The sequence below is a fragment of the Felis catus genome, chromosome C1 (genome assembly GCF_018350175.1).
Source record: "Felis catus isolate Fca126 chromosome C1, F.catus_Fca126_mat1.0, whole genome shotgun sequence".
In the NCBI taxonomy this organism is placed as follows: Eukaryota; Metazoa; Chordata; class Mammalia; order Carnivora; family Felidae; genus Felis; species Felis catus.
The window spans coordinates 82,572,187-82,598,507 of NC_058375.1; the positions used below are offsets into that span (position 1 = coordinate 82,572,187).

Below are 26,321 nucleotides of genomic sequence, written 5' to 3' on the forward strand. Positions count from 1 at the left end.
ATGGAATGTTTTTTGAATACATACATGAACAAAATGCTGATTCCCTGAGGGATTCTAAGGTGATTCAAACCTCTCTCTCTCTGCTTTACATCCCACATGTTCCTTTTGTTCTGGCTAATTCCAAGCTTTCACAGTTTTCTAGACATTCCAGACTTTACATACCTCTGTGCTTTCCTTTTCCTTGTTTCCTATTTAGAAAAGTCTTTTATGGAGCTAAAAACTTGGCTTAACTTATTATCTTGTCAAAGGGGTAGGTTTTCGATGTCCCTTCTCTCAATACTGTTTTCTGAGCACAGACTACACTTTCTGTAACAACTGTTACATGCCCATTTCCTCTGTAGGTTTTAAGTGGCTGGCATTTAGGGAACCTTCATCATTTCAGTTCCCACCCTCAGCCCTTAGTCCAGTGCCTGGTACATCATAGTTATTTGATAAATATTGGTTAAATGAATGAATGGCTGGATGAACAAAAGAGAAAACAGAGGGCATATTAGACATCACCAACATACTCAGAAACATACCTAATTAGCTATGTGACCCGTAACATATTCCTTAGACTACTTAAGCATCCATGTCCTCATTTGTTAAATAAGAAAAAAAAACACAATAGAACCTACCTTTGATCATTTTAAAATTCAAATAAGATAACATATGTTGTATTAATGAGGGTTCTTTAGAGAAACAAAGCCAATACAGGGTGTGTGTGTGTGTGTGTGTGTGTGTGTGTGAGTGTGTGTGTGTGTGTGTGTGTGTGTGTGTGTGTGTAAAGAGATTTACTTTAAGGAATTGGCTCAAGTGATTGTGGAGGCTTAATGAGTCCGAAATCTGATAGAAGAGTCTGGCCAGCTGGAGATTCAGGAATTATAGTTCAAATCCAAAGACAGTTTGCTATAAAACCAGGAAGAGTTGATGTTGCAAAGGATGTCCAAAGCCCAAACACTGGATGATTCCCTCTTGCTGGGGAGGTGGGGTGGGACCAACCTTTTGTTTATTTGGGCCTTCAACTGCTTGGATGAAGCCCACCTACATTACGGAGAGCAATCTGCTTAGCTCAGAGTCTACCAATTTAAATGTTGTAAACCTCATCCAAAAACACCTCATAGAAACATCCAGAATAATGCTTGACCAAGTATCTGGGTACTGGGCACCAGCCAAGATAAAATTAACTATCACATATTTAGATCATTTAGTACAATTTCTTAGATACAGGAAACACTCAAAATCAGACTCCTTAGTCTAATCCTACGTCTTCACTCATGTCTGAAGGTCTGGTGTCATGAGAACATGTGTGTCAGGGCCAAGGGCTTGAGGTCTCTTGCTGGATGGGACGACATGACTTTCATCCTTCCTCTGGTCTGGAGTCTCTCTGCAATTGTCTACATGTCTTATAAACAGTCTATATAAACTACACATCTTATAAACAGCATGGATAAGACATACTTCTTGGTGTACAGTAGAAAAGGGACAGAACAGAAATGTGAATGGGGAACATACCAGTGTAAAATCATACATCGCCATGGCCTAGCTCAAAGGCCTGGTCATGTGCAGTTCCCCAAAGCAGTTCAAGAAAAGAGCTATAGTGCCACGTTCATTCTTTCTCAGAGGAGGAGGTGAAAGTCATAAACTACTTTTTTCTTTAATCTCTATTAAGGGAATTTCTGCCTGGCAGTCAGTGTCTTGAAGAGGACTCAGGCATATATGCATGGAATGGACTTTCATAAAACTCCCAGAGCAAAAAGCTCTCATCAGATTGAGGTGGGGGTAATACATTATGATGGCATCCACATAGCCCCAGTAAATTTATTTCCTGGACAAGTCGAACCCTTCACTAAGCTGTGACCAAGTCCAAAAGGTAAGATGCCCCCACCATGACAGGACCATAAAAGGGAGTCCATTGATATAAGTCTTTAATATTTCACATCCAACTAAGGGATACTATTAAGTGGCACTGATTTTTGTTACAGTGAAGATGGTAGGTTGCCATTTCTCATTTATCTCTGCCCATGAACCACTGCAAGAACCCTGACCTGTGCCCAGTGAAAGATGCCTTTTGGCAGAGTGGAATTAAACTCAGTAGGAAAACCTGGATCAAGAGGACTGGAAATGAAACACTTAAATAACTGTACTGTCATTACCCTCATTAGCTTTGAACTAGCATTATATACACACTTGGATGGAATTCACTGTAGGATTAATCAAAAACTTCACCTCAAAATCTAAATAGTTGACATGATGTTGTACTTGCAAATGAGGCAGCAAAAGACCATGTTGTTTAAGATGCTTTATGATATTTTATTTGATATTACTCAATCATGCGGATTTTGCGGTAAATGTGCATTTCTAAAAGTGCATAAACAAACATTTATTTTTCTAGATCTTACATTTTTCATAGAAATATACCACAGATTGTTACTTAAAGATATGTTACTTATGGATTCATATTGAATATACCACAAAAAAGAGATAAATGAATTTATATGATGCTATTTGTTGATTATGAAAATAGAGAAATACAAAAATACTGGCAATAACAGAAAATATATATTTCTTTTTATTTGATTACCTTTTAAAAAATTAAACACTAAAATAGAGAGTAGTCAAATAGGCTTTGCCCACTTAATATATATTACCAATACTATATTTTTCACTCTTGAATAAGAAGCACATGGCCCACTGCTGTATAATTTGGTCTTTGTTCAAACATTAATTGCTATAATCATGAAGGCTACTATTAGAAGCAGACAGAGCAGATCTGTGCACAGCAAAAGAGTAGCTTTAACCAAAATTCCATCCTAATATCTTGTTTTGTTAGGAACATAGTTTAAATATTTAAAGAAGAATATCATGTTGATTCATTGGTAGAGTTTGAACACCCACCTCAGGCTTGAATGGTGACTAGCAGAGTGATACGAATGATTACTAAATACTATCACTTTGAGGTTCTAGCCCCCCCACAAAGAAGCTATTTTTAACAAAGGGGACTTAAAAAAGTTTTGCAAATCCTCTTTGGCTTTCTTCTCCTGCCATGGTAAATAATCATTTGACTTTCTTCATTTGTGCTTTATGGAGCTAATTACATTTGCTTAGAAACAGGGTTAAAATTAAATGTAATTTTTAATTATAAAATGTTTCCTTGGAAACATTTTCTTGTAAGTTAAATGGTACTTTGTTCTAAAATACTTAATTTCACTTACAATTAGAAATCAAAGACAGAGCACAGCACCAGGCTATTTGGAAATACTGCATTAATTGCCACAAAAAAGTTACTATTTTTCAAAATGGACAACTGATGGTGAATGTCCAATTAACTGCTACGCAGTTATTTAGCAAGTATTCTCACAGGAGAATTATTCTATTTTATGACCATTAATTGCATGGCCACTGGCAGTAGACATTTTTCAAAATTTGGAAATTTATTTAGAAATTACATTATTCACTCAGAATTTTTTTCTTTGAAATTATGTATTTGTTTCAATTTAGAAAGAGCTGAACATAATGATCACAGTTAAAAAGATCAGCATACTAGGCGACCTCAAAGTTCCCAGCAACTGTTTCACAAATCACCTTAACACACCAGATTATTCACAGCTAAGGGCAAGCCTCTCTTTGGTTCATAAGGTGTTGTCCTGGAAACCATTTTGATGCAGTCGATAATAGGGCAGACGCTGAGACACAGGGTACAGCCCGTACAGGAGTCAGTAATGGTGGGCAGGTGGGTTTCAGGATCAAACTGTATAGCCTGCAAATGGAAATAAAGAGTATTGCTGTCACTGACCAAAAAGGTCAAGAACGCCCCCCTTTTGGCATCAACGTTTTCCTCCACCGCAGTAGAGCGGAGCTTGGAGACAACAACGCCCAGCACTGCGTGCAACTATAGCAACAGTTGAGGTGCCAGAGGGAAAACAACAACAACAACAACAACAACAACAACAACGGCACAATAGAAAAGAAGTCCTTTTAAATTAGAAATACATTGTTTAAAATTCCTTGGAGACATTTTTCTTGTGTTGCATGGGGGAACTATTTCATACCAGTAAGTCTCTAGTTTCCTTTGTTCTGAGCAGAGCTCGGGTCCTTCCAGTCCTATCAGGATGGGGTGTCTGCTACCTGAGGACGGTGGGGTGCTTTCTCTCCTCATGCTCCTCGCTCTCGACAGGGAAAAAGGGTCACTGTCAGATGGAGCAAGGAATGTATTTGTTTGCATTTCAAATTATGCATGTAGTTTTTAGAAGAAAATAGGAGTTAAAAAAAAAGTTAGCTTAAGAGCCAGTTTTGAGGTTTGAGGATTTCCAAGTAAACAATTCCTTGATTCTGACTTTTGTCCTGTTTCATATAAAACGTGTTATCATCCAATTCAAAATAACTTTTTTTTGTTAAAAAAAATTTCCTTCCCCCAATTGAAGCTACTTGTAACTATAATTGTTTCCTCTTTTATGCACATAAAAGACAAATGGTTTCATTAGAGTAAATTATGTCAGACTGCTTAATATAAAAAAAAAGGCTGATCTTTAAGGAAACAACCATATTATAACTGAAGAAGTGACAAACCATAAGAAACTTTGTTCACATAAATTGTTGTCATTTTTAAAAATAAAACAACATCTTGGATGACTGTGTGAATGAGTAAAAACTATTTCTCTTCCTTATGTACCCTTTTATAAATAGAAACTCAAGAAGCAATTGAAAATAAAATAATGCTTATCTTAAAAATTTCATACTTAAAAATTTGCAGACATAAAACTTTATAATCAGTTGAAGACTTTTTCTGTTTTTTTAAAATCTTCTTGAGACAGAAGAGTCAAAGGAGTACTTGAAAAACTTTTTAAAGCAAAATTGTGATTTTTTTTCTCATTAATAAGGGTTTTGGGGGGGATTGGTTTTATTTTTGACATTGTACCAAGGCTAGAATTTTACGGTAGGAGTCATAACTTTTCTTTTTAAATTCTTCTAAAGTCCATTTATTTTTTTGAGAGAGAGAGAGAGAGAGAGAGAGAGAGAGAGAGAGAGAGAGCATGAACAGGGGAGGGGCAGAGAGAGAAGGAGAGAGAGAGAGAATCCCAAGCAGGCTCTGCACTATCAGCATTGAGCCCAACTCGGGGCTCAAACCTACTAACCGTGAAATAGTGAGCTGAGCTGAAATCAAGAGTCGGACACTTACCTAAGCCACCCACGTGCCCCTGTAACTTCTAAGAATGGAGATACTAGAGAACTGCTATGATTTTGGTGACAGGACTTATTAACTCATCTCTGATTGGCTAATTAGAGGAAAGCCAAGATGAAAGTCAGTGTGATAGGATTAGCATTTCCAAAATAACTGTTAGAGACACCTTTCAGCTATATTAAAAAAAGTGATATGTTGAGTAAAAATTTGGCATAGAGCTAATGTCAAATTAAAGAGGAAGATTTTTTAAAAATTTCAATATGTCTGTTATATCTCTTAATTAGGTGGTCAGAAGAATATGCACAATCCCACCACCAGCAACATGGGATCTTCCTCCACGCTGAGTTTAATAAAGTTCAATTTTTAAAAATAGTCCATTTTATCTATCTTCAAAATTCCATTAATCATCTTTAAATGTATTATTTTACTTTACTTCTTCATAGCTTGAAAAGCGTAATGAAAACAATATTATTCTGTAGTTGTGAGACTGAAGACAGCTGAATCCCTACTTTTCCTGTGTCACCCCCTGGCAGCTTCTCAGATGAAGGGTGAGGAACTGGGATGAATCCGTGGCTACTGCATGTGATAAGAATACAACTTGCTGGCTTCTTCAGCCACAAAGGAATTCCCAGTCCCAACACCTGGCCTGATGGGAAAGTGCTTTTTCTTTCTTACGGTAGTAGAAGCCCAGTCAATACTGGACAGAAGAGAATTCTCTTTTGGTAGAAAGAATCAAGTCCTTTCAGGGTGATGGCAATAAACGGTAATTCCTTTCCCTTCCCTCTGTATTAAAGCACAATGCTTCCTAATGTGCATGATTGTGTGGATTTCTCTTTGGGTTGGATTTTTCCATCCAGTTTTATGGGTAATAAAATATTTAAAAAAAAAACACTGTACATTGAATGGTGGCACAGTTAGTATAAGTTATGGCTTTCCTTTGAAAAAAATTACTGTGCCCAGAGGGCGAGGAGATAGACATACCACTGCTGAGGAACAGCATTGGGCATGTCTGTTCTGAATTGCACACCTAGCAACAGAAGATGCTTTCCGCTAAAAAACCAGAAGAAACATGCCTCACAGCATCCTAATTACAGTAGAATTCTTACCTGGTAGCCAGAGTCATTACAGGTCATGTAGCATTTGCCACAGTTGATACACATTTCTTCATCGATCATGGCCACAACTTGCTCGAGGTGACTCAGTTCCCCAAAAGTTCCAAGGTACTGCAGTGCTTTTCCAATTACATCCTAAAACATAGGCACTGAATTACTTACAGTGTTCATTGTAAAACATTGCCATGTAATAATTACTATCAGTCCAGAGTTCTCTGTTGTTTTTTTTTAATGTTTATTTTATTTTCGAGGGAGACAGAACATGAGCAGGGGAGGGGCAGAGAGAGAGGGAGACACAGAATCTGAAGCAGGCTCCAGGCTCTGAGCTGTCAGCACAGAGCCCGACGCAGGGCTTGAACTCACAAACCGTGAGATCATGACCTGAGCCAAGATCAGATGCTTAACCAACTGAGCCACCAGATGCCCCAGTTTTTTTTTTTAATATATAATGTTGCATTATGCAACTTAGGAGGCTTTCAGTAGTATAGTTCTTGTAGTTAATGCTTTTCATAATGGTAGCTTAAAAATTTTTGTCTTCTGAAAGATAAGCAAAATCTGTGTGTGTGTGTGTGTGTGTGTGTGTGTGTGTATCCAGCTTAGAAACACAAGACCTAACTGGCTGCTTTCCATAGGATTTCTACCAGATGATCTAAAACAGTGTTTCTGCGGACAGAAGAAATGACACCCTTTTCAGCGGCTGTAGCTTACCTTTTCCCAATTTTGAACTCTGAAGGATGCAGAAGTAATAAAAAGCGCAAAAGGGTAACACACTTAAACTAGAAAACTTTAGATTGCTAGGAATGAGGGGAATAAAAATGTGAATGCTATGCATTTGTATCACTGCATTTGGATTCCAGATTTTCATTTAGAAAAGTGCTTTGATAGCATACCCACCTGTCATGTCTTAAAGAGTATATTTCATTATTTAAAAATTTTAATTTATGTTAATTAATTAGATTCATCTAATAGCTAAATAAGATGCTGCTCTTGTACTTTTAAAGAACTAGGATTTTCTTCATTCACTGCTGACGATTTTTCATGTGGTTACACATTGCTTTGTTCTTCATATTAATTGGAAGTGTGCTTAATATGTGAAGCACAGAAGATGTTTCATCAACAATAAGAAATACTTTCTTTCATAAAACAAAAACAGAAGGATGTAACAATGTTTGTCAAATTAGTATGCTGTTAACATTTTCTGCTTTTGTCTTTAACTTTTTACCAAGAGAATATTTTGTTCGAATTCAAGGTCCACATTCAAGGAGGTCTGACTCTTAAAGCAATCTTCCTATATTCTCTTTGGCATTTTATTTTCTGTTCTTCTCTTTATGACCCTGGTTACCCTCGTTTTACTTTTTTCTCCATTTCAAGCTCTAAATGACAATATGCTCATGACTTGGAGTTTTCAAACTGAAACAAGGTTTACGTTATAATATGTACTTCATTTGTTCATCTCTCTAGTAGGAGTAAGGTGATAGAAAATTTACAAGACTCTTCTCTATTTTCTTTTCAATGTGTTGAAGATATAATTTCAACTGTACTGCAGTCTGTCTGTAGGTGGGCACTTGATGTCCAAATCAATATCTCTATTCAGAATCACTCTCACAAACTCAAGATCTACATTTGTCAGCTTCACGACAGGCATTGTTACTAGAAATTGGTAACACAGATTCTCCACTCACTAAACTTATCATCAACACTGCAAAACTGGGTCTTCCTTCTGACTTCCTTCATTAAAAAAAATTTTTTTTTAATGTTTATTTTTGACAGAGAAAGAGAGACAGAGCATGAGTGGGGAAGGGGCAGAGAGAGAGGGAGACAGAATCTGAAGCAGGCTCCAGGCTCTGAGCTGTCAGCACAGAGCCCGACGTGGCACTCGAACTCACAAACCGTGAGATCATGACCTGGGCCGAAGTCGGACGCTCAACCAACTGAGCCATACAGGCGCCCCGTGACTTCCTTCATTTTGTCAACAGTGGTAGGATTTTTCCAATCACGGAGGCTTGAAATTTGAGAGTGCGATCTACTCCAATTTCTCCTTCCTCTAGCATCTCATCTGTGGTCAAGTCTTGTGAGTTCTGGATCTGCGATATCTTTTGAATCTTCTTTCCAAGTTGGCTACAATCTGGAACCATTGCTCATTAGTTTCCTGTTACCTCTAATTCAGTTAAGAGCCTATGTGATGAGTCTCATGCTCATAGTCTTCCGTTGCCATTCCACCCTATGCAATGTTGTCATCTTAATACAGGCTGTACAGCATGGACTCAATTTCTCACTACCTTACTAAAAAATCTGTTACGTTAAATACAGTCTCACATTTAAGTCTGGCATTTAAGGCTTTCTAACAATGTCTTTTTTGGCCTTATTTATCGCTTCCAAATACCACGTGTTTCAGCTACACTGAACACACCTGTCGATGGACTCCTCTGGAACCTAATTTTATGTTGAGGGTATCTGTCTAGGATACCCTTCCTTCTCATCTCCACTTTGAAAACTACTACCCATCCTTCAAAGACATCTGACATGCCACTACTTCATGAAGATTTCCTCAATCCTTCTTTTGCCTTTCCCAACCAAATTGAAGATGTAATCTCTTTGTCTCTTCCTCTTTTTCCTTCATCTCCTCCTTTCCCCCTGACCTCTCTTTCTCCCCTCCCCATCTTTATATTCCCCCTAGTGACCTATAGCATTTTATCTATTATACAGGACCAATGACAGCAGACAACTTTTGAGTTCTTTCTATGTATCAGACCAATGCCACGATTTTAAAGCACTGTCTCATTTAGACCTCAACACATTTTATATGTGATGCAGTGAATCAGATTTAAGGTACAAAATTAAGTAAATAATGAAGCAGGGATTCAGACCAGTGCTGCATGACTTCAAATTCTATGGTCATAAGCACCGCTATGCTGACTCATCCGCTATTTCTCTATTTAGCAAATTCTACTTCATGTTGTAGATAGTTTCTACATTTGGCTTCCTATATGCAGTCTCTTAGCAGGCTTTAATTCATCTTTGTGTCTCCTGTGGCATATCTTGCTCCTGCAGATCACTGAAACATAATGGGTACTCAAGTATCTGTTAAAATAAATATAGCTTTCATTTATTTATGTGCTAAATATACAGTGTAATATTAGGCACATAGTTAGTTGTATGGGTTAATAGATACTTGTTGATTTACTAAACATTTTTATTAGCATGAGAATCAAAAATAGATTTGAGCACTTATTTTAAAAAAGTATTTTTTAAATGTCTATTTATTTTTGTGAGAGAGACACAGTGCAAGTGAAGGAGGGGGACAGAGGAGGGAGACACAGAATCAGAAGCAGGCTCCAGGCTCTGATCTGTTAGCACAGAGCCCAATGCGGGGCTCGAACCCACCAACCGTGAGATCATGACCTGAGCCAAAGTTGGACACTTAAGCTACTGAGCCACCCAGGTGCCCCTGAGCACTTCTTTGAATGCATAATAATTATAGTCAAAGTATCTGGACATGTTTAATATTTTCTAATAATGTTTTAAGGTAGTAAGTACATAAGGTCACTCGTCAGCTATAAAGCTATTTACATGTGATAGAAAATAATTTTTTCAATCTAGGAAATAAATCAGTCAAAAATTTCTTTGTTTCATTGAATCAGATCACAGCTTGACTGAAATCATCAAAAAGTATTCAAACAATGATTAAACAGGAAATTCCCTAGTCACCAAAACCTTGAAGGCTTATTCAAAAGAATGTATATTTTAAAAGATTTTATTTTAAGAGGCAAGTTCACATTCTGTGTATAGTAAATATACCTTCTTCTCTACATTGGAGATTTGCTGTTGTGATTTATTAAAACCTTATGCTTAATGTAAAACTAAATAAAATAAGGTCCTTGGAGCCTCTAAATTTTATCAGCACATGGTGTTATGTAGTCTTCATAGTTCTTAAGACATTGTAAATAGTTTTTTTAATCTGGAAGAGGTTAGAACAATGATAACTATTATAAATTATTTTGGAAAGAATAGCAAAGAAAATGAATTACGATACCATGTGCCTGAAAATGTGGACATTGTTTAAAACCCAAAGCTTCCATTTAGTACTGCCAGCTTATGAGTATCTTTGAATACACATCTAGAATTTGGAGTTCACTGAAAGACACATATAATCAGTAAAGGACATATGGCTGTTCTACTCCTCCCTGGACACACACCTACATTCATTATTCCAAGCAGGGTATGCATATACAAAGGTCAAGCAATCTGCTATAGCCATCCCTGATAAGTGGAAATGTTTATGTGTGAATGTGCATGTGGAGAAAGTGATGCCAAATTCTTTAAATTATAGATGACACATTTGATTTAAATTAAGTGTTCCCACAATTAACATTGTCAAGGATTATAGAATTCCAGAATCACGTCTTTGTCAGTTAATTATTTCTTTGGGATAATCAAAAGTATTTTTAAAAACTGGATCAGTCTGGGGGTGCCTGGGTGGCTCAGTCGGTTAGGAGTTTGACTCTTGATTTCCCCGAGTCGGGCTCTGCATTGACAGTGCAGAGACTGCTTGGGATTCCCTCTCACCCTCTCTCTTTGCCTGCCCCTCTCCTACTCACATACTCTCTCAAAATAAATAAATAAACATTTAAAAAAGCCTAAATCAGTCAATATTTCTGTTTAATATAAATTTTTGGACCAAAGGGTGAGGAACTAGAGGCCCCCAATCCTATCCTTGCTGTATCATACTCAATTTATTATGCTTGGCATAAATCTGTTAGTTTCCCCCTAGTTTTTATTGGTGATTGAAGTACTTTCAAGTTGTGATTGTTATCTGGCATGTTAACTGTTTTTCCTAGCTTTAAGTCTTCTACACATCTGATTAACATACTTTCTCCAAACGTGTCAAGAGTGCCATTCAAAGGCCAGGACCAGGACAACAGTGCTGTGGACAATCCTATGGCTTCAGTCTGAAAGGGATCCAATATTTACATTATTTGGGTGTAGCTGTTTAATCATCTTATCCTTATCTGTACCATAACCAATGTCACAGGTTCTTATCTTTTACTCCAAGTTCACACTACTTGCCTAATAAAGCTATCAAAATAGGAAATGAGATAGTATGGTACATTCTCAATGAATTTATGCTGATTCTTAATAACTTCTTTCTTTACTAACTCTCTCAAGTTGAAAGTTTAATGATCTTTGGAGACTTTCACTGGAGTCAGACCTCCAGCATTCTCGTCTACTTCTACCCTTTCCCTACCACATCCACCTTTTCCTTTTCTAAAGAACCTGAGGCAACATTTATTTTTCAGCAGTGTGATACAGCAATATCATACAAAGATACTTTCAAACATAGAGCATGCAATTTATTTTTGATACCCTCTGAGCTGGGAAGCAGGGAGGGGGTCTGTACAGTGAGAAAAGGAAATCTTGAGTTTATATTCAGCAGAACTCTGATAACTGAGGGCTTAGCATGAATATGCTGAGATGGGAGGTCAGAGACAGAGCATAGGCTTGGAAATAAAGTTGTAGATTGGTGGGGAAGGTGAGTGAAAAAAGTAATCGAGAGATGAGACAGAAGCAAGCGAGAATCCGGGAACTGAAATGGGGCAAAGAAGGAGTGGGAGGGGCTCGTGAGTGGGAGAGACAGATGAGTGAGGCTTGGGTGTAACCATGGTTGGCTTAGTACAGAAGGGTACTCTAATCACTGTATTCTTTTTATGTAGGTAGCTCAGGCTTTAAAGTAGCAAGTTCATGCCAGACATTTTGGGTTTAAATTCCATGAAGCTAATGTGATGTGCTTTTTCTATATCCTTTCCTATCTTGGGCTTCACCTCTCAAATATATTTTCCCTACCTTTTCAGTTCTAAGAGCATTCTCTATGGGGATGCTAGAAAGATAATAGGAATTGAGCACTTCTCACTAATTGTAAGTTAACAGTATACCATCTGCTCTAAGTAGTGGGTGTATTTTCTTTTCCTTTCTTAAAAACTTTTAATAGACCAAATACATTTTCTTTCTTCCTAATACTTTTTTTGAAATTCAGATAATTTGAGGCTTTGGTACTTCTGAAACATCCTTAATCCTTGATGCCACTGTTTTATGATCATCATTGGTAATGTGATCTTTATTTTCTCATACGACCATTCGCTATTGAATTATCTAAATGCTTGACTCTTTTCTTACTCATTGGGAAACTGAGTGATTATGTCGTCAACTTTCTATTTGACGGCTTCTCATTCTTCTTGATCCATCCTCAAGTTAGAGTCACCGACTGTGGGATTGTTTTCTATTGTTTTGTCTGAACTTCCTGAAATGGGATGTACTAAAGGTGGGGCATACATGTATGTCCAAGCTGAGTTCCTCTCTGTGGCCTAATGAACTCTAGGATGATACGGGATGGTTACTTTCCTTCAAGACTCTTTTAGCTACCACTTTCCCCAAACGGATTTTTATAAGGAGCCAGAAATAAGCCAATGCAGCAAGACCCCTCATGGCTTCTCTCTCTTCTGTGGGATTAAATTTCCAACAAGGCAATTCAATAATTTTTCAGATGTTTTGCCTTTAGTGGAGTGGGATTTTCATCTGAAGTCTATAAAGGCTTACATCGCTCCTCTATCTTGCCTGTCCATATTAACCATCTGGTTATGAGGTCTCTGATGTAGTCCCAGGATAACATTTCTGTTTTTCTTTCATTTCACTCTCCTGCAGCTGCTTCCTCCATGCCTCACTTTCAGGTTTGTGGATTTCAATGCATGTGTATATCTTTTTGACATACACTGCTCCTCCCCCAGCCCTTCAATTAGACCTATTTATTCCAAACACGATATACCTTTCCATAGTCATATTCCACTCAGGAAGCACATTGCAAAACATCCCCATAAGATGTAAGAGATGATATTTACCAAATAAGGTCCATTTCTTTTAAAGTTCAGTTCAATAATTTTCCTCCGGCTATTTGTTGGTATAGAGACAACCGAGAAGGTTAATGTTACCCCATCCCATTTTTATGGTATCTTCTGACAATTGCTGGGATAGTCCTCCACTATTTCTCTTCCTACGCCATCTCTTTTATGCTCTGTAGTATCTGATACAGTCTTACAGTTTTATCTGAGTACTTTTCTCCTTTCTCTCACAATTCAATTGAAATAATAAACCACTCGATCAGGCTGACTGGTCTCCTGCCAACACTGTCTTGCCAGTCTTATGAGATGCAGTCCATCTCTTACTAGAAGCAGCAGGAAGAAGAGATGAAAACATCGCTAGTGCCCCTAAACCATTCATTTTCCTACCCAGAAATTCAAAGACGTTAGAGATACATTCCTGGCTTCATAAGGAGAATGAGAATTCATTCTCATATATATCAACAGAAGTGGGAAGCATTCGGGGGACTTTATAAGTCTTGGCAGACTCTCAAATCTCTGTTATATGCTGCCTGGGAATAAAGCACGTTTCTCATTTAGCTGGGCCAAATGTGCACACTGTCGCTTCGGTTCTCGGTGAGGAGACAAAACTGTCTCCTATTCGGTTTCCTTTCTCTGGCACAAGTGAACCTGTGGAACGTGTCAGGAGCTTCTTCGGAAAGTCCTGGTTCACCTTTTAGAAGGAGACCTTTATACCTGCTGCAGGAGGCCAGCTCTTTTTCTTACTTTATCTCCGGTCCTTCTCCTTCAATCTTCCAGCACTATTTCTGACTACCCTCTTCTTCAGAATCCTTTCATTTCTGTTTCTTTCATAAAATTGGCAGCTCTATAATGTGGTGATATATATATATATATATATATATATATATATATATATATGTATATATATGTATACATACCATATGTATATATGGTAAATGCTGTGTCACTATGAAATTGGAAGTCGAAATGTGGGGTTGCTAAAAAGGAAATCAACTGGATGCCAGGCAGGTCGACCTTAGGGCCTCAGACCACTCCCTGGTATAGGACTGAGGGCCTTTGAGGCTATTTTTAGCTTCTGAGGGGGGCAAGGAGAAGCTGGATAGCATGTTGCTAGCGAACACTTTGGGTTCTCAAGAACCCCGTAGTCACAGTGTAACACTGGGAATAACCAACTGATGCTCTAGCTGACATTGTCAGCAGCTTAATCAGTACATCCCTTTGCCCTTTTATATCATGCTAAGACTGATCAAGAAAACTGGATTATTTTACTCAGTATTGCCTCTCAGTTTGGTCCTTTCTATGAATTCCTACTGAAAAAAAGAATGGGTTTACCAGTCAGACCCTACTACCTGGTTGTTTCAGGGATTGTGTATTGGATTTAAGGTCCCATGGCTATATTTTATTCCCAACATGTATAGATACTATACTTTTCAAACGCACTGATTTGCTTGAAATACCGCCTTCCTTCTTCTTCTTTTTTTTTTTTTTTTCTTTTGTGAGAGACACAGAAGACTGTTTAAGGGCCAGGTTCTAGAGCCAGACTTCAGAATCACATCTTGGTTTTGATGTCTTCCTAGCTGTTTGACCTTGCTCAAGTTATTTAACCTGCTTATCAGTTACTTAATCAGTAAAATGGGAAAAACAGGGAACCTGATAGGGTTACTGTGAGAATTAAATGAGTCAATTCTCAAGCATGTAGAACCGTGCCTGAAACCTCCTAAGTACTCAATAAATATTAGCTTTTATTATTAATTCTCTGCTTAATTAACACTAATTTATTAAACTCCATGTTAAATATCACCATCTCTGTGAAGCTTTCCACAATTACCCGAGGCAGAACTAATCCCTTTCACTCCTCTGTGTTCCCAGAGCATTTTGTACACATTTGATTGAACTGTAAATAATTTTTAACATGTGTCTTTTTCCCTTGCTAGACTATGAGCTCCATAAGGATAGATGTCTCTCTTTTTAAAATTCATGTTGTATTCCTAGTTTCTAGCACAATTCCTGGATTGCAATGAGTGCATAGCAAATACATGTTAGTGCTACATCTCCACCGAGATTGGGGAAATTCCTGTGCCTTGGACCGTGCTTTTTACAGCTTTGGATATAAACTCGGCCCATAGCACACTGCTGGTCACATAGCAAATACTCAATAAATACTTACTGATGGACTGATATTGAAAACGCCTACCTCTGAGGCAACAGACCATTAAATCTTATCTGAGGCATTTGAAGGAAAAAAGAACAAAAGATGAGATCTATTGAGCATGGCTTGCTTAGAAATAATATTGTCACACTCATAACCAGGGAAGATGGGGTAGATTAGAAACTTGAATGCATGACTGAAAAACTTGTTCAGACAAGAGGGGCTTAGTTAACTTTGTGGGGCACTGGGGCTCTTTCTGTAGCAGATGGGGAATAATATACTATGCTAGCTGAGAGGATAAACAAAGCAGTGTCATGGAGTTTAAACTATTGAACAGAGGAATCTATAAAGAGGCCAGCAGACAGGAGGGAAGAAACAAGCTAAAATAAACAGATGGGTGGACAGAGAAAACATTAAGCATGATAACAGATAGCCCAGTCCCTCCAGGAAAAAGGGAAGAAGGAAAAAATGGCATGTCAAGAACAGAAGAAGCACCTTAGGGAAAATGTAAGAGCAATGAAAGCAACAGAGGGAAGTATACAGCGTGCCTGGGTATGTGTGGTAGTATAAAACAATAAAAACACAAGAAGCAATGTCTGATTCACATTCACAGAGATGGCTCTTAAAGGGAACGTGGCTGTTAATTTCAATGAGGACTGAATAAGCACACAGCTACACCATCCAGATGGGGTCTGAAATAATGGGCAAAGGGGTGGGGGACTCATAAGAAAATAACAATAACCATGGCCCCTTACATTTGAATAGAACTATGCTTTGTACAATACTTTCACACACATCATTTCATTTGAAACAAGGGAGTTGAGGCCTTCTGACACTATCTCGTATTTGTTCTCCCTCCTGCCAATCTCTCGCCTGAGTTGTTACAATGGCCTTCTAACCAGTCTCCCTGCTTCTGCCCTTGCCCGTCTAGGATCTTGTATCAACATCACAGCTAAAAGGATCCTTTGAAAAATTACGTCAGATCATGTCTTTCTTCCTTTTAAAAAGCCTCCATGGTTTCCTGCCAAAGACTTTCCTATTTTAGGGTCTTTGCACTTTCTGTTCCTTCCGAATGGGATGTACTCCCCAAAGATATCTATCCATGTCGTCGTTCATCCTTTCACTCTTTAAAGTGTTTAATCAAATGCCATTTAATCAGGCAGGCCTCTCCCGACCAACCTCTCCAGCAATTCCTATTCTCTTAATCCTGATATATTTTCTTCACAGCACTGTGACCATCTGACACAGCACGCATTCACTTGTTTGTCTGTTTCTCCTTAGTAAAATGTAAGAGCCATGAGAGCTGGGCTGTTGTTTTGTTCACTACTGAATTTCTAGTGATTGCATCAGTGCCAGTACATGGTGGCATTAATGATGTACGTTAATAATTGTTGGATGAAGGACAGAATGAATGTATGGGTGAATATATAATTTTTGCAAACCAGAGGTTGGAATCTCAGTGATTATGTGTGAAAGACAAAATGAAACAATACAGGGTCCTGTTGCCAAGATGAGCAGTGCTTTCAGACCTGTGGACACTTCCACATTCTTAAGACTTCATCTTTGATTCCCACGCCTCCATACCATCATTAGCTTCTGGTTATTTTCCCGTTTCTTTTCTGCTCAGTTGTTCTCTTCTGCTTCCCCAGAGCTTACTTCTCTCTCACAGGGTATTAGGTTTAGTAATATTTACAAAAATATATGTGAAGTTTCTACCTTGGTATAGCACACAGTAGGTAGTCAATATGTCAGTTCTTTTTCCTTTGTATCTTCCAGCACAGGTCCCTAATTTGCTTGAATTCATTACTTTCAATATGCTCAAATCTAAGTTTTCATCCCACATCAAAAAAGCCCATTAAATCTAAAACACTAAGAATAAATCTCTGATTCATTATCTTTTCTTTATCTCAGTGACTGGGACCATAAAAAACCCTAATCATCTTGGTCCACTTATTCTTAACTCCTTACTAGCCCTTATCCTTTAATATATGAGAAGCACTAAGTTTTTTTAAGTTTAAAAAAAAATGTTTATTTATTTATTTTTGAGAGAGGTGGGGAGGGGCAGAGAGAGAGGGAGAGAGCACCCCAAGCTCCATGCTGTCAGTGCAGAGCCTGATGCAGGGCTCGATCTCACAAACCCTGAAATTATGACCTGAGCTGTAATTAAGATTTGGACAATTAACTACTGAGCCACCTAGGCACCCCAAGTCACTATGTTTTAAAAGGAGAATTAACATGACTTCATCATTTCTATAACCATGTTTCTCTGTTTCTATAACCATGGCCATTCACCAAATTCAGGACCACATTATGGATCTCCTGAAATATCCTTTTCCCTTTACCCTTCTAATCCATACCCAGCTTATAGGGGTCCTTAACTGCCAGTTCCTCAGAGAGACTTCCTCTGCTCCTTCAGTCTAAATAAGGTCTTCCTATGAAAAAGACTCCATACATTCTGTATTTTTTTCTACAGTTTGTATCACAAATATGATTTTATATTATTAGTGGGATTCTTTGCTTACTATCTGTTTGTATGCTTCATGAGGACAGAGGCTGGGTCTGCTTTATGTATGGTACTATGGGTGCCCAATTCTTAGCATGTTGCTTGTCTCATGGTAGGTGTGCAATAAAGATTTCCTGGAAAATATATGGGCTTCTTCTAAACTTCCAACTTGACTGGCCTAAGAGCCTTATGTATTCTTACTTTCATTCTTGAGTTAATTTTATTGAACAAAATGGGAATGGAGAGTCACCTTAATCTATTATCTCCTTCAACCTGTCCATTCCTAACATAATAACTAATAGTAGGTAATACTTATTTAGGATATATTTGATGCAGGCTAAAAGCAATTCACACATTACCTAATTTATAGCCCCATGAAACACACTCTTATTTTCTCTTGTCTCACAGATTAGCTAACTGAGGCAAATTCATGCAGCTGTGAAATGGTAGTGCCACAATTTGAACCCAGGCAGTGTGACAGAATACTTCCATGCTTGGAAATTCAGAAAACTCTTCTTCCATAAATATACTCTATTAAAATCTTATGAACTTTGCTATGTATTTCAATGAAAGAGAATAGGTTAAGACTTGACATGGTCACTTTAAACATGGCTATAGGGGTGCCTGGGTGGCTCAGTCAGTTGAACATCTGACTTCCGCTCAGGTCATGATCTCGTGGTCTGTGAGTTCGAGCCCTGCGTCTGGCTCTGTGCTGACAGCTCACAGCCTGGAGCCTGCTTCAGATTCTGTGTCTCTCTTTCTCTCTGCCCCATCCCCGCTCATGCTCTGTCTCTCTCTGTCAAAAATAAATAAACATTAAAAAAAAAATTAAAAAAACATGGCTACATACTAAAATAATACTGGTAAGCCTAAATTCAGTATCATTAAACGCATATAGCATGTAGTAGGCAGAAAATCATGACATGTCCTTTCTCTAATGCAAGATAACTTAATGTATTGTCTGAACTCCATCCCCAACCTTCTTGCCAAAGATCTATCTTCCATAACCCCACCCTTTCTGGTAGCCTTAGCTGTTCTCTCATAGCATATAAACTCATGCAAGCCTTGATTATCCTAACATATAAACAAACCAACCTTTCCCTTTACCCTATTTTCCCTTCTTATCACTTTTCTTCTGATCTTTCTCAAGTTCAGAAGAGTATTCCATACACCTTGTTCGTACTTTCTCAACCTTTCTTAATTCCTCCATTTACCACTTCCTGGGCTCTACTTTTCAACACTCCACTGAAGCTGCTCAGGCCAAGACAAGCTAAAATATGAAGGGTGTGAAGATTATGCTAAGTTTACCTTAAGGTGTGGGAATCTTAAGTAAGGAGTAAAAAACAAAATCAGATTTGCATTTTTAAAAGAATACTCCGTGATAGCTGGGGGTGCATTAGGTAAGAATGACAAAAGAAGGTGGGAGACCAGTTAGTAAAATATTTCAAAATTCCAGTGAAGAATGTATAAGAACAGTATTATGGTGTCTTCAGTAGGAAATAACAGAAAAGGAGGGAGACATGAGAGATTAAAATGATCGGCATTGATAAGTGTCCCATGATCCCATTCACTAATGCGATGATTAATAGGATAGAACCTAGGCTGATTTTTACAAAAGTTGAGTGGCTCTCAATGCTGTTCATTGAGACATAGGACTCAGGAAGAAGAGCAGTTTGGAAGGAATGATAATCAGTTTAGTTTTAAGTGTGATGGCCCCTGTGCTCCTTGTGTAGACTGTCTAGGTGGAGGTATCCAGAGACAGTGGGCAGCACAAGTCTGAGGCACAGAAAAGAGAATGCGATGGAGAATAGTTGAGTCAATATATAGGAAAAGTCTAAATTGACGATAAAGGGAGATGGTACAGAAATTAGGAAATAGAGAGATAGACATCATTATCAGCAAATTTTGAGGTAGGAAACTTGAATGTAAAGCAATTTATGATACATTTTGCCACTGAGTCATAATTTGGGAGATGTAAGGGCCACTTAAAAAATGTTTTACCTTTATTTATTCTTGAGAGAGAGACAGAGTGTGAGCAGGGGAGGAACAGAGAGAGAGGGAGACACAGAATCCGAAGCAGGCTCCAGGCTCTGAGCTGTCAGCACAGAGCCCAATGCGGGGCTTGAACCCACAAACCGTGAGATCATGACCTGAGCTGAAGTCAGATGCTCAACCGACTGAGCCACCCATGTGCCCCTGTAAGGAGCCACTTTAAAATGCAGATATTGAGGTCATGGGATGATTGTCTATTTGGGAAAAAAATAAAGTTTTAACCATAGTTGATAATTTAAGGCAACAAAAATTTTAATTATTCAAATGCAAATATTAAATTTATAAAAGAACTAGATGGGGTGAGTATTTATGATCTTATGGTACGAAAAGCTAAACCAGTGAAGCAAACTGTAAAAGACTCTTAACGATAGAGAACAGAGGGTTGATGGAGGGAGGTGGGTGGGGGATGGATTAAATGGGTGATGGGTATTAAGGAGGGCACTTGTGATGAGCACTGGGTGTTATACATAAGTGATGAATAACTAAGTTCTACACCTTAAATGAATAAAAACTTGAAAAGAAAAAAGGGAAAAAAGCTACACTGAGCAAATAAAGAGAAAAATCACAAAATAAGCTTTTGCCAGATATAATTTCATAAAGTTAAAGCTGCTGTATGTATATATAAAAACACTATAATACAAATTAGGAGACAAATGGCAATATATAAAAAGTTTATAAAAAATCTGTAAGACAAAGATGATTACTCTGGCAGAAAATTGGTCAAAAATGAGTAGTAAGTTCACAAAAGAAGACATGGCCCAAAAATATATAAAAACATGCTGATCTCACTACTACTTAGACATTCAAAATTAAAGAAAAAATGAAGCACTTTTTTGACTATTATGTTGGCTAAAATTAAAAATAAATTCATTGTTGATGGGTGTCTCAAAAATGAGCCCTCTTATATTTTTTGGTGGAATGTAAATTTGCACACTCTTCCCAGAGAGCAAGTTGGCAATATGTATCAAAGGCCCTAAAATTTCACCTATAGTTTCTCTGGAGAAAACAATAAGACATCTACACAAAGATTTTTATACAATGATAATTATAATAGCATTATTTCTATGAAATTCTGGAAACAACCTAAAGGTTCAGCAATAGGTTACTTTTTTTTCTCTAGTTTTTATTTAAATTTAACATTAACAGTGTAAAATTAACAGTGCAATATTAGTTTCAGGTGTAAATTTTAGTGATTAAACACTTCCATACACCACCAGGTACTCATCAAAACAAGTGCTCTCCTTACTCCCCATCACCTATTTCACCCATCCCCCCTGCCCGGCTCCCCTCTGGTAACCATCAGTTTGCTCTCTATAGTTAAAAGTCTGTTTCTTGGTTTGCCTCTCTTTTTTCCCTCCTATGATCATTTGTTTTGTTTCTTAAATTCCACATATGAGTGAAATTATATGGTATTTGTCTTTTTCTGACTGCCTTATTTCAATTAGTAGGATACTCTCTAGCTCCATCCACGTTGTTGCAAATGTCAAGACTTCATTCTTTTTTATGTGTGTGTGTGTGTGTGTGTGTGTATGTGTAAACACACACACACACACACACACACACACACACACACGGTAAATACCTAGTAGCATAATTGCTGGATTATAGGGTAGTTCTATTTTTAACTTTTGGAGGAACCCCTATACTGTTTTCCTGAGTGGCTGCACCAGTTTGTATTTCCACCAACAGTGTAAGCAGGTCCCCCTTTCTCTACATCCTTGCCAACACCTGTTGTTTCCTGTGTTGTTAATTTTAGCCATTCTGACTGGTGTGAAGTGATACTTCATTGTAGTTTTGACTTGTATTTCCTTGATGATGAGTGATGTTGAGCATATTTTCATGTGTCTTTTGGCCATCTTTAGGTCTTCTATAGAAAAATGTCTATTCATGTCTTCTGCCCCTTTTTTAACTGGGTTATTCGTTTTTTGGGTGTTGAGTTTGGTAAGTTCTTTATAGATTTTGGATACTAACTCTTTATCAGATATGTCATTTCCAAATATCTTCTCCCATTCCAGAGGTTGCCTTTTAGTTTTGTTAATGGTTTCCTTTGCTGTGTAGAAGCTTTATATATCGAAGACGTCCCAATAGTTTGTTTTTGCTTTTGTTTCCCTTGCCTACGGAAACGTATCTAGTAAGAAGCTGCTATGGCCCATGTCAAAGAAGTTACTGCCTATGTTCTCTTCCAGGATTTTGATGGTTTCACATTTAGGTCTCTAATTCATTTTGAATTTATGTTTTTGGGTATGGTGAAAGAAAGTGTGCAGTTTCATTCTTTTGCACATTGCTGTTCAGTTTTCCCCACACCAATTGTTGAAGAGACTGTCTCTTTTTCCATTGGATATTCTTTCCTGCTTTGTCGAATATTAATTGACCATATAGTTGTAGGTCCACTTCTGGGTTTCCTATTCTGTTTTATTGTTCTATGTGTCTGTCTTTGTGCCAGCACCATACTGTCTTGATAACTACAGCTTTGTAATATAGCTTGAAGTCTGGAATCATGATGCCTCCAGCTTTGCTTTTCTTTTTCAAGATTGCTTTGGCTATTTGGGGTCTTCTGTGATTCTGTACAAATTAGGATTGTTTGCTCTAGCTCTGAGAAAAATTCTGGTGGTATTTTGATAGGGATTACATTAAATGTGTAGATTGTTTTGGGTAATACAGACATTTTAATAATACTTGTTCTTTCAATCCATGGCCATGGAATGTTTTTCCATTTCTTTGTGTCATCTCAATTTCTTTCATCGGTGTTTTAGAGTTTTCATAGTAAAGATCTTTCACCACTTTGGTTAGGTTTATTCTTAGGGATCTATAGTTTTTGGTGCAATTGCAAATGGGATTTATTCCTTGATTTCTCTTTCTGCTGCTTCATTATTGGTGTATAGAATTGCAACAGATTTCTGTACACTGATTTAATATCCTGTGACTTTACTGAATTTGTGTATCAGTTCTTGTAATTTTTTGTGGACTCTTTTGGGTTTTCTATATAGAGTATCATGTCATCTGCAAATAGTGAAGGTTTGACTTCTTCCTTGATGATTTGGATGGCTTTCATGTCTTTTTGTTGTCTGATTGCTGGGGTGAGGACTTCTGGTACTCTGTTAAATAACAGTGGTGAGAGTGAACATCCCTGTCTTGTTCCTGACCATAGAGGAAAAGCTCTCAGTTTTTCCCCACTGAGGATATTAGCTGTGGGTTTCTCATATATGCCCTTTATTATGTTGAGATATTTTCACTTTAACCCTACTATGTTGAGGGTTTTTATCATGAATGTTTTACTTTGTCAAATGCTTTCTGAATCTATTGAAAGAATCATATGGCTCCTATCCTTTATTAATGTGGTATATCACGTTGATTCATTTGTGAATATTGGACCAGCCTTGCAGCCTAGGAATAAATCCCACTTGATCATGGTAAATGATTCTTTTAATGTACTGTTGGATTCAATTTGCTAGTATTTTATTGAGAATATTTGCATCCATGTTCATAAGGGATATTGGCCTATAGTTCTCTTTTTTTAGTGGAGTCTTTATCTGGTTTTCATGAGGGTGATGCTGGCCTCATAGAATGAATTTGCAAGCTTTCCTTCCATTTCTATTTTTTGGAGTAGTTTGAGAAGAATAGGTATTAACTATTCTTTAACTCACCTGTGAAGCCATCTGGACCTAGACTTTTGTTTGTTGGGAGATATTTGGCTACTGATTCAATTTCTTTGCTGGTTATTGATGTATTCAAGTTTTCTATTTATTCATATTTCAGTTTTGGTAGTTTTTATGATTTTAGAAATGTATCCATTTCTTCCAGGCTATCCAATTTGTCGGCATAGTTTTTCATAATATTCTGTTATAAGTGTTTGTATTTCTGGGGTATTGTTTGTTATCTCTCCTCTCTCATTTGTGATTTTATTTATTTTGGTCCTTTCTCTTTTCTTTTTGATAAGCCTGGCTTAGGCGGTTTATCACTTTCAAAGAAGCAGCTCCTGGTTTCATTGATATGTTCTTTTGTTTTTTTTTACTTTCTATATAATTTATCTGTTCTAATTTTTATTATTTCTCTCCTTGTCATGGATTTAAGCTTCATTTGTTGTTCTATTTCTACCTCTTTTAGGTGTAAGGTTAGGTTGTTTATTTGAGATTTTTCTTGCCTCTTGATGCATTGCTTGAATATTGCTATATACTTACTTCCCTCTTAGGACCACTTTTGCTGCATCCCAATGGTTTTGGATTATCATGTTTTCATTTTTATTTGTTTCCATGTATTTTTTAATTTCTTCTTTGATTTCCTGGTTGACCCATTCATTGTTTAGTAGGATGTCATTTAACCTCTGTGTATTTGAAGGCTTTCCAATTTTTTTCTTGTGGTTTTTTCATAGTGTTGTGCTCAGAAAATATGTATGGTATGATTTCAATCTTTTTGTACTTGTTGAGGCCTGATTTGTGACCTAGTATGTGATATATTCTGGAGAATGTCCCATGTACACTTGAAAAGAATGTGCATTCTGCTGCTTTAGGAGGAAATGTTCTGAATATAGCTGTTTGGTCCATCTGGTCCAGTGTGTCATTCAAAGCCATGGTTTCCTTGTTGATTTTCTGCTTAGATGATATGTTCATTGATGTTACTTAGGTGTTAAAATCCTCTACTATTATTGTATTATTATCAATGAGTTCCTTTATATTTGCTATTAATTGGTTTATATATTTGGGTAATCCTAAGTTGGGAGCACAAATATTTACAATTGTTAGATTTTCTTGTTGGGTAGTTCCCTTCTTCATCTGTTATTACAATCATTGGTTTAAAATCTAGTTTGTCTGAAAGAAGTATTGTGACTCTGACTTTCTTTTGACATCCATTTGCAAGATAAATGTTTCTCCATCCCCTCGCTTTCAATCTGCTGGTGTCTTTAGGTGTAAAATGAGTCTCTGAAGGCAGCAGACACCCTATCTATTCTGACACCCTATGTCTTTTGATTGGAGTGTTTAGTCCATTAGTACATTCAGAGTGATTACTGATAGATATGTATTAAGTGCCATTTTATTACCTGTTTTTGTCATTGTTTCTGGAGACTTCCTCTGCTCCTTTCTTGTCTTTGCACTTTTGGTTTCTCCTTTGCACTCAAAGAGTCCCCTTTAATATTTCTTGCAGGGCTGGTTTAGTGGTCACAAGCTCCTTTAGTTTTTGTTTGTCAGGGAAACTCTCTCTCCTATTCTGAATGATAACCTTACTAGATAGAGTATTCTTGGCTGCAGATTTGTCTCATTCAACATGTTGAATATATCATGCAACTCCCTTCTGGCCTGCCAAGTTTCTATGGAGAGATCTGCTTTTAACCTTATTTGCCTTTCCTTGTAAGTTAGGGACTTCTTTTGTCTTGCTTCCTCAGGATTCTTTCTTTATTGCAATATTTTGCAAATTTAATTACAATATGTCTTGGTGTTTCCTGCTTTTGTTGCTTTTGATGATAGTTCTCTGTGCCTCTTGGATCTGGAAGTCTGTTTCCTTCGTCAGGTTAGGGAAGTCTGCAGCTATTATTTCCTCAAATACATTTTCTGCCCTCTTTTCTCTCTCTTCTTCTGGGACTCCTATGACATGAATGTTACTACGTTTCATGGAGTCATTGAGTTCCCCGTATCTGGTCTTGTGTTCCATAGTTCTTCTTTCTCTCTTTTGTTCAGCTTCGTTATATTTCATTATTTTATCTCCCATATCACTTATTTGTTCCTCTGCTTCTTCTATTCTTGTGTTCATTGCATTGAGTCTATTTTGAATCTCAGTTATTGCATTTTTCATTTCTAATTGTTTTTTAACTCTTTTATCTGTGTGGTAAGGGCCTTCCTGATGTCTTCTTCTATTCTTTGCTCAAGCCCAGTGAGTATCCTTATGATTGTTTCTTTAAATTCTCCATCAGGCATATATATCTATTTTGATTAGATCCCTTGCCATGACCTTTTCTTGTTCTTTCTTTTGGGATGAGTTCCTCCACCTTGGCATTTTGTCTAAGTCTCTGCCTTCTTCTCTGTGTTAGAAAAGCCTGCTATGTTTCCTGCTTCTGAGAGTAATGGCTTTATGAAGAAGAGGTCATGAAGTGTCCAGTGCCTGGCGCTTCAACAAGTGTCTCGTGTGTGCTCTGTTGCTGTGTTTTGGCTGTTCTATCCTTCAGATCAGTCATCTGCCAAGGTTCTCCTTGCCTGAAGAGGGCAGTGTTTGGTTCTTGACCAGAGTGTTGTGTGTTTTAACTGGGTACACTCTGGTCTGCTCGTTAAATGAAACCTGATACTACTTCCACTAGAATTGAAACTCTGCAGAACTCTTTGGTTGGGAAACATGGTGTGGCCAGGGGTTTCTGCTGGGCCCACCGCACTGGGACTAAGATGAACTTGACCAAGAAGGGTGGTACTTGCAGAGCACGGGGGAGTGGGACCTGATGTAAGCAATTTAGGCAGCCAATGTTGGCACTGTG

At 37.6% G+C, this 26,321-nt stretch overlaps 1 protein-coding gene across 3 annotated transcripts in view; it reads right to left on the reverse strand.

The window, feature by feature from the left end:
• Positions 1 to 2,268: 2,268 nt before the first annotated feature.
• The window catches only part of DPYD (dihydropyrimidine dehydrogenase), an 869,175-nt gene continuing 845,122 nt past the window's right edge, over positions 2,269 to 26,321 (reverse strand). For all 3 annotated transcript variants that reach the window (XM_045036245.1, XM_011284844.4, XM_045036247.1), the window contains 2 exons: positions 6,268 to 6,408; positions 2,269 to 3,739 (listed from right to left, as the gene is read on the reverse strand). In XM_045036245.1, coding sequence (XP_044892180.1) covers positions 3,566 to 3,739; positions 6,268 to 6,408 — 315 coding nt within the window. In that variant the 3' untranslated portion in view covers positions 2,269 to 3,565. The remainder of the gene's footprint in view (positions 3,740 to 6,267; positions 6,409 to 26,321) is intronic.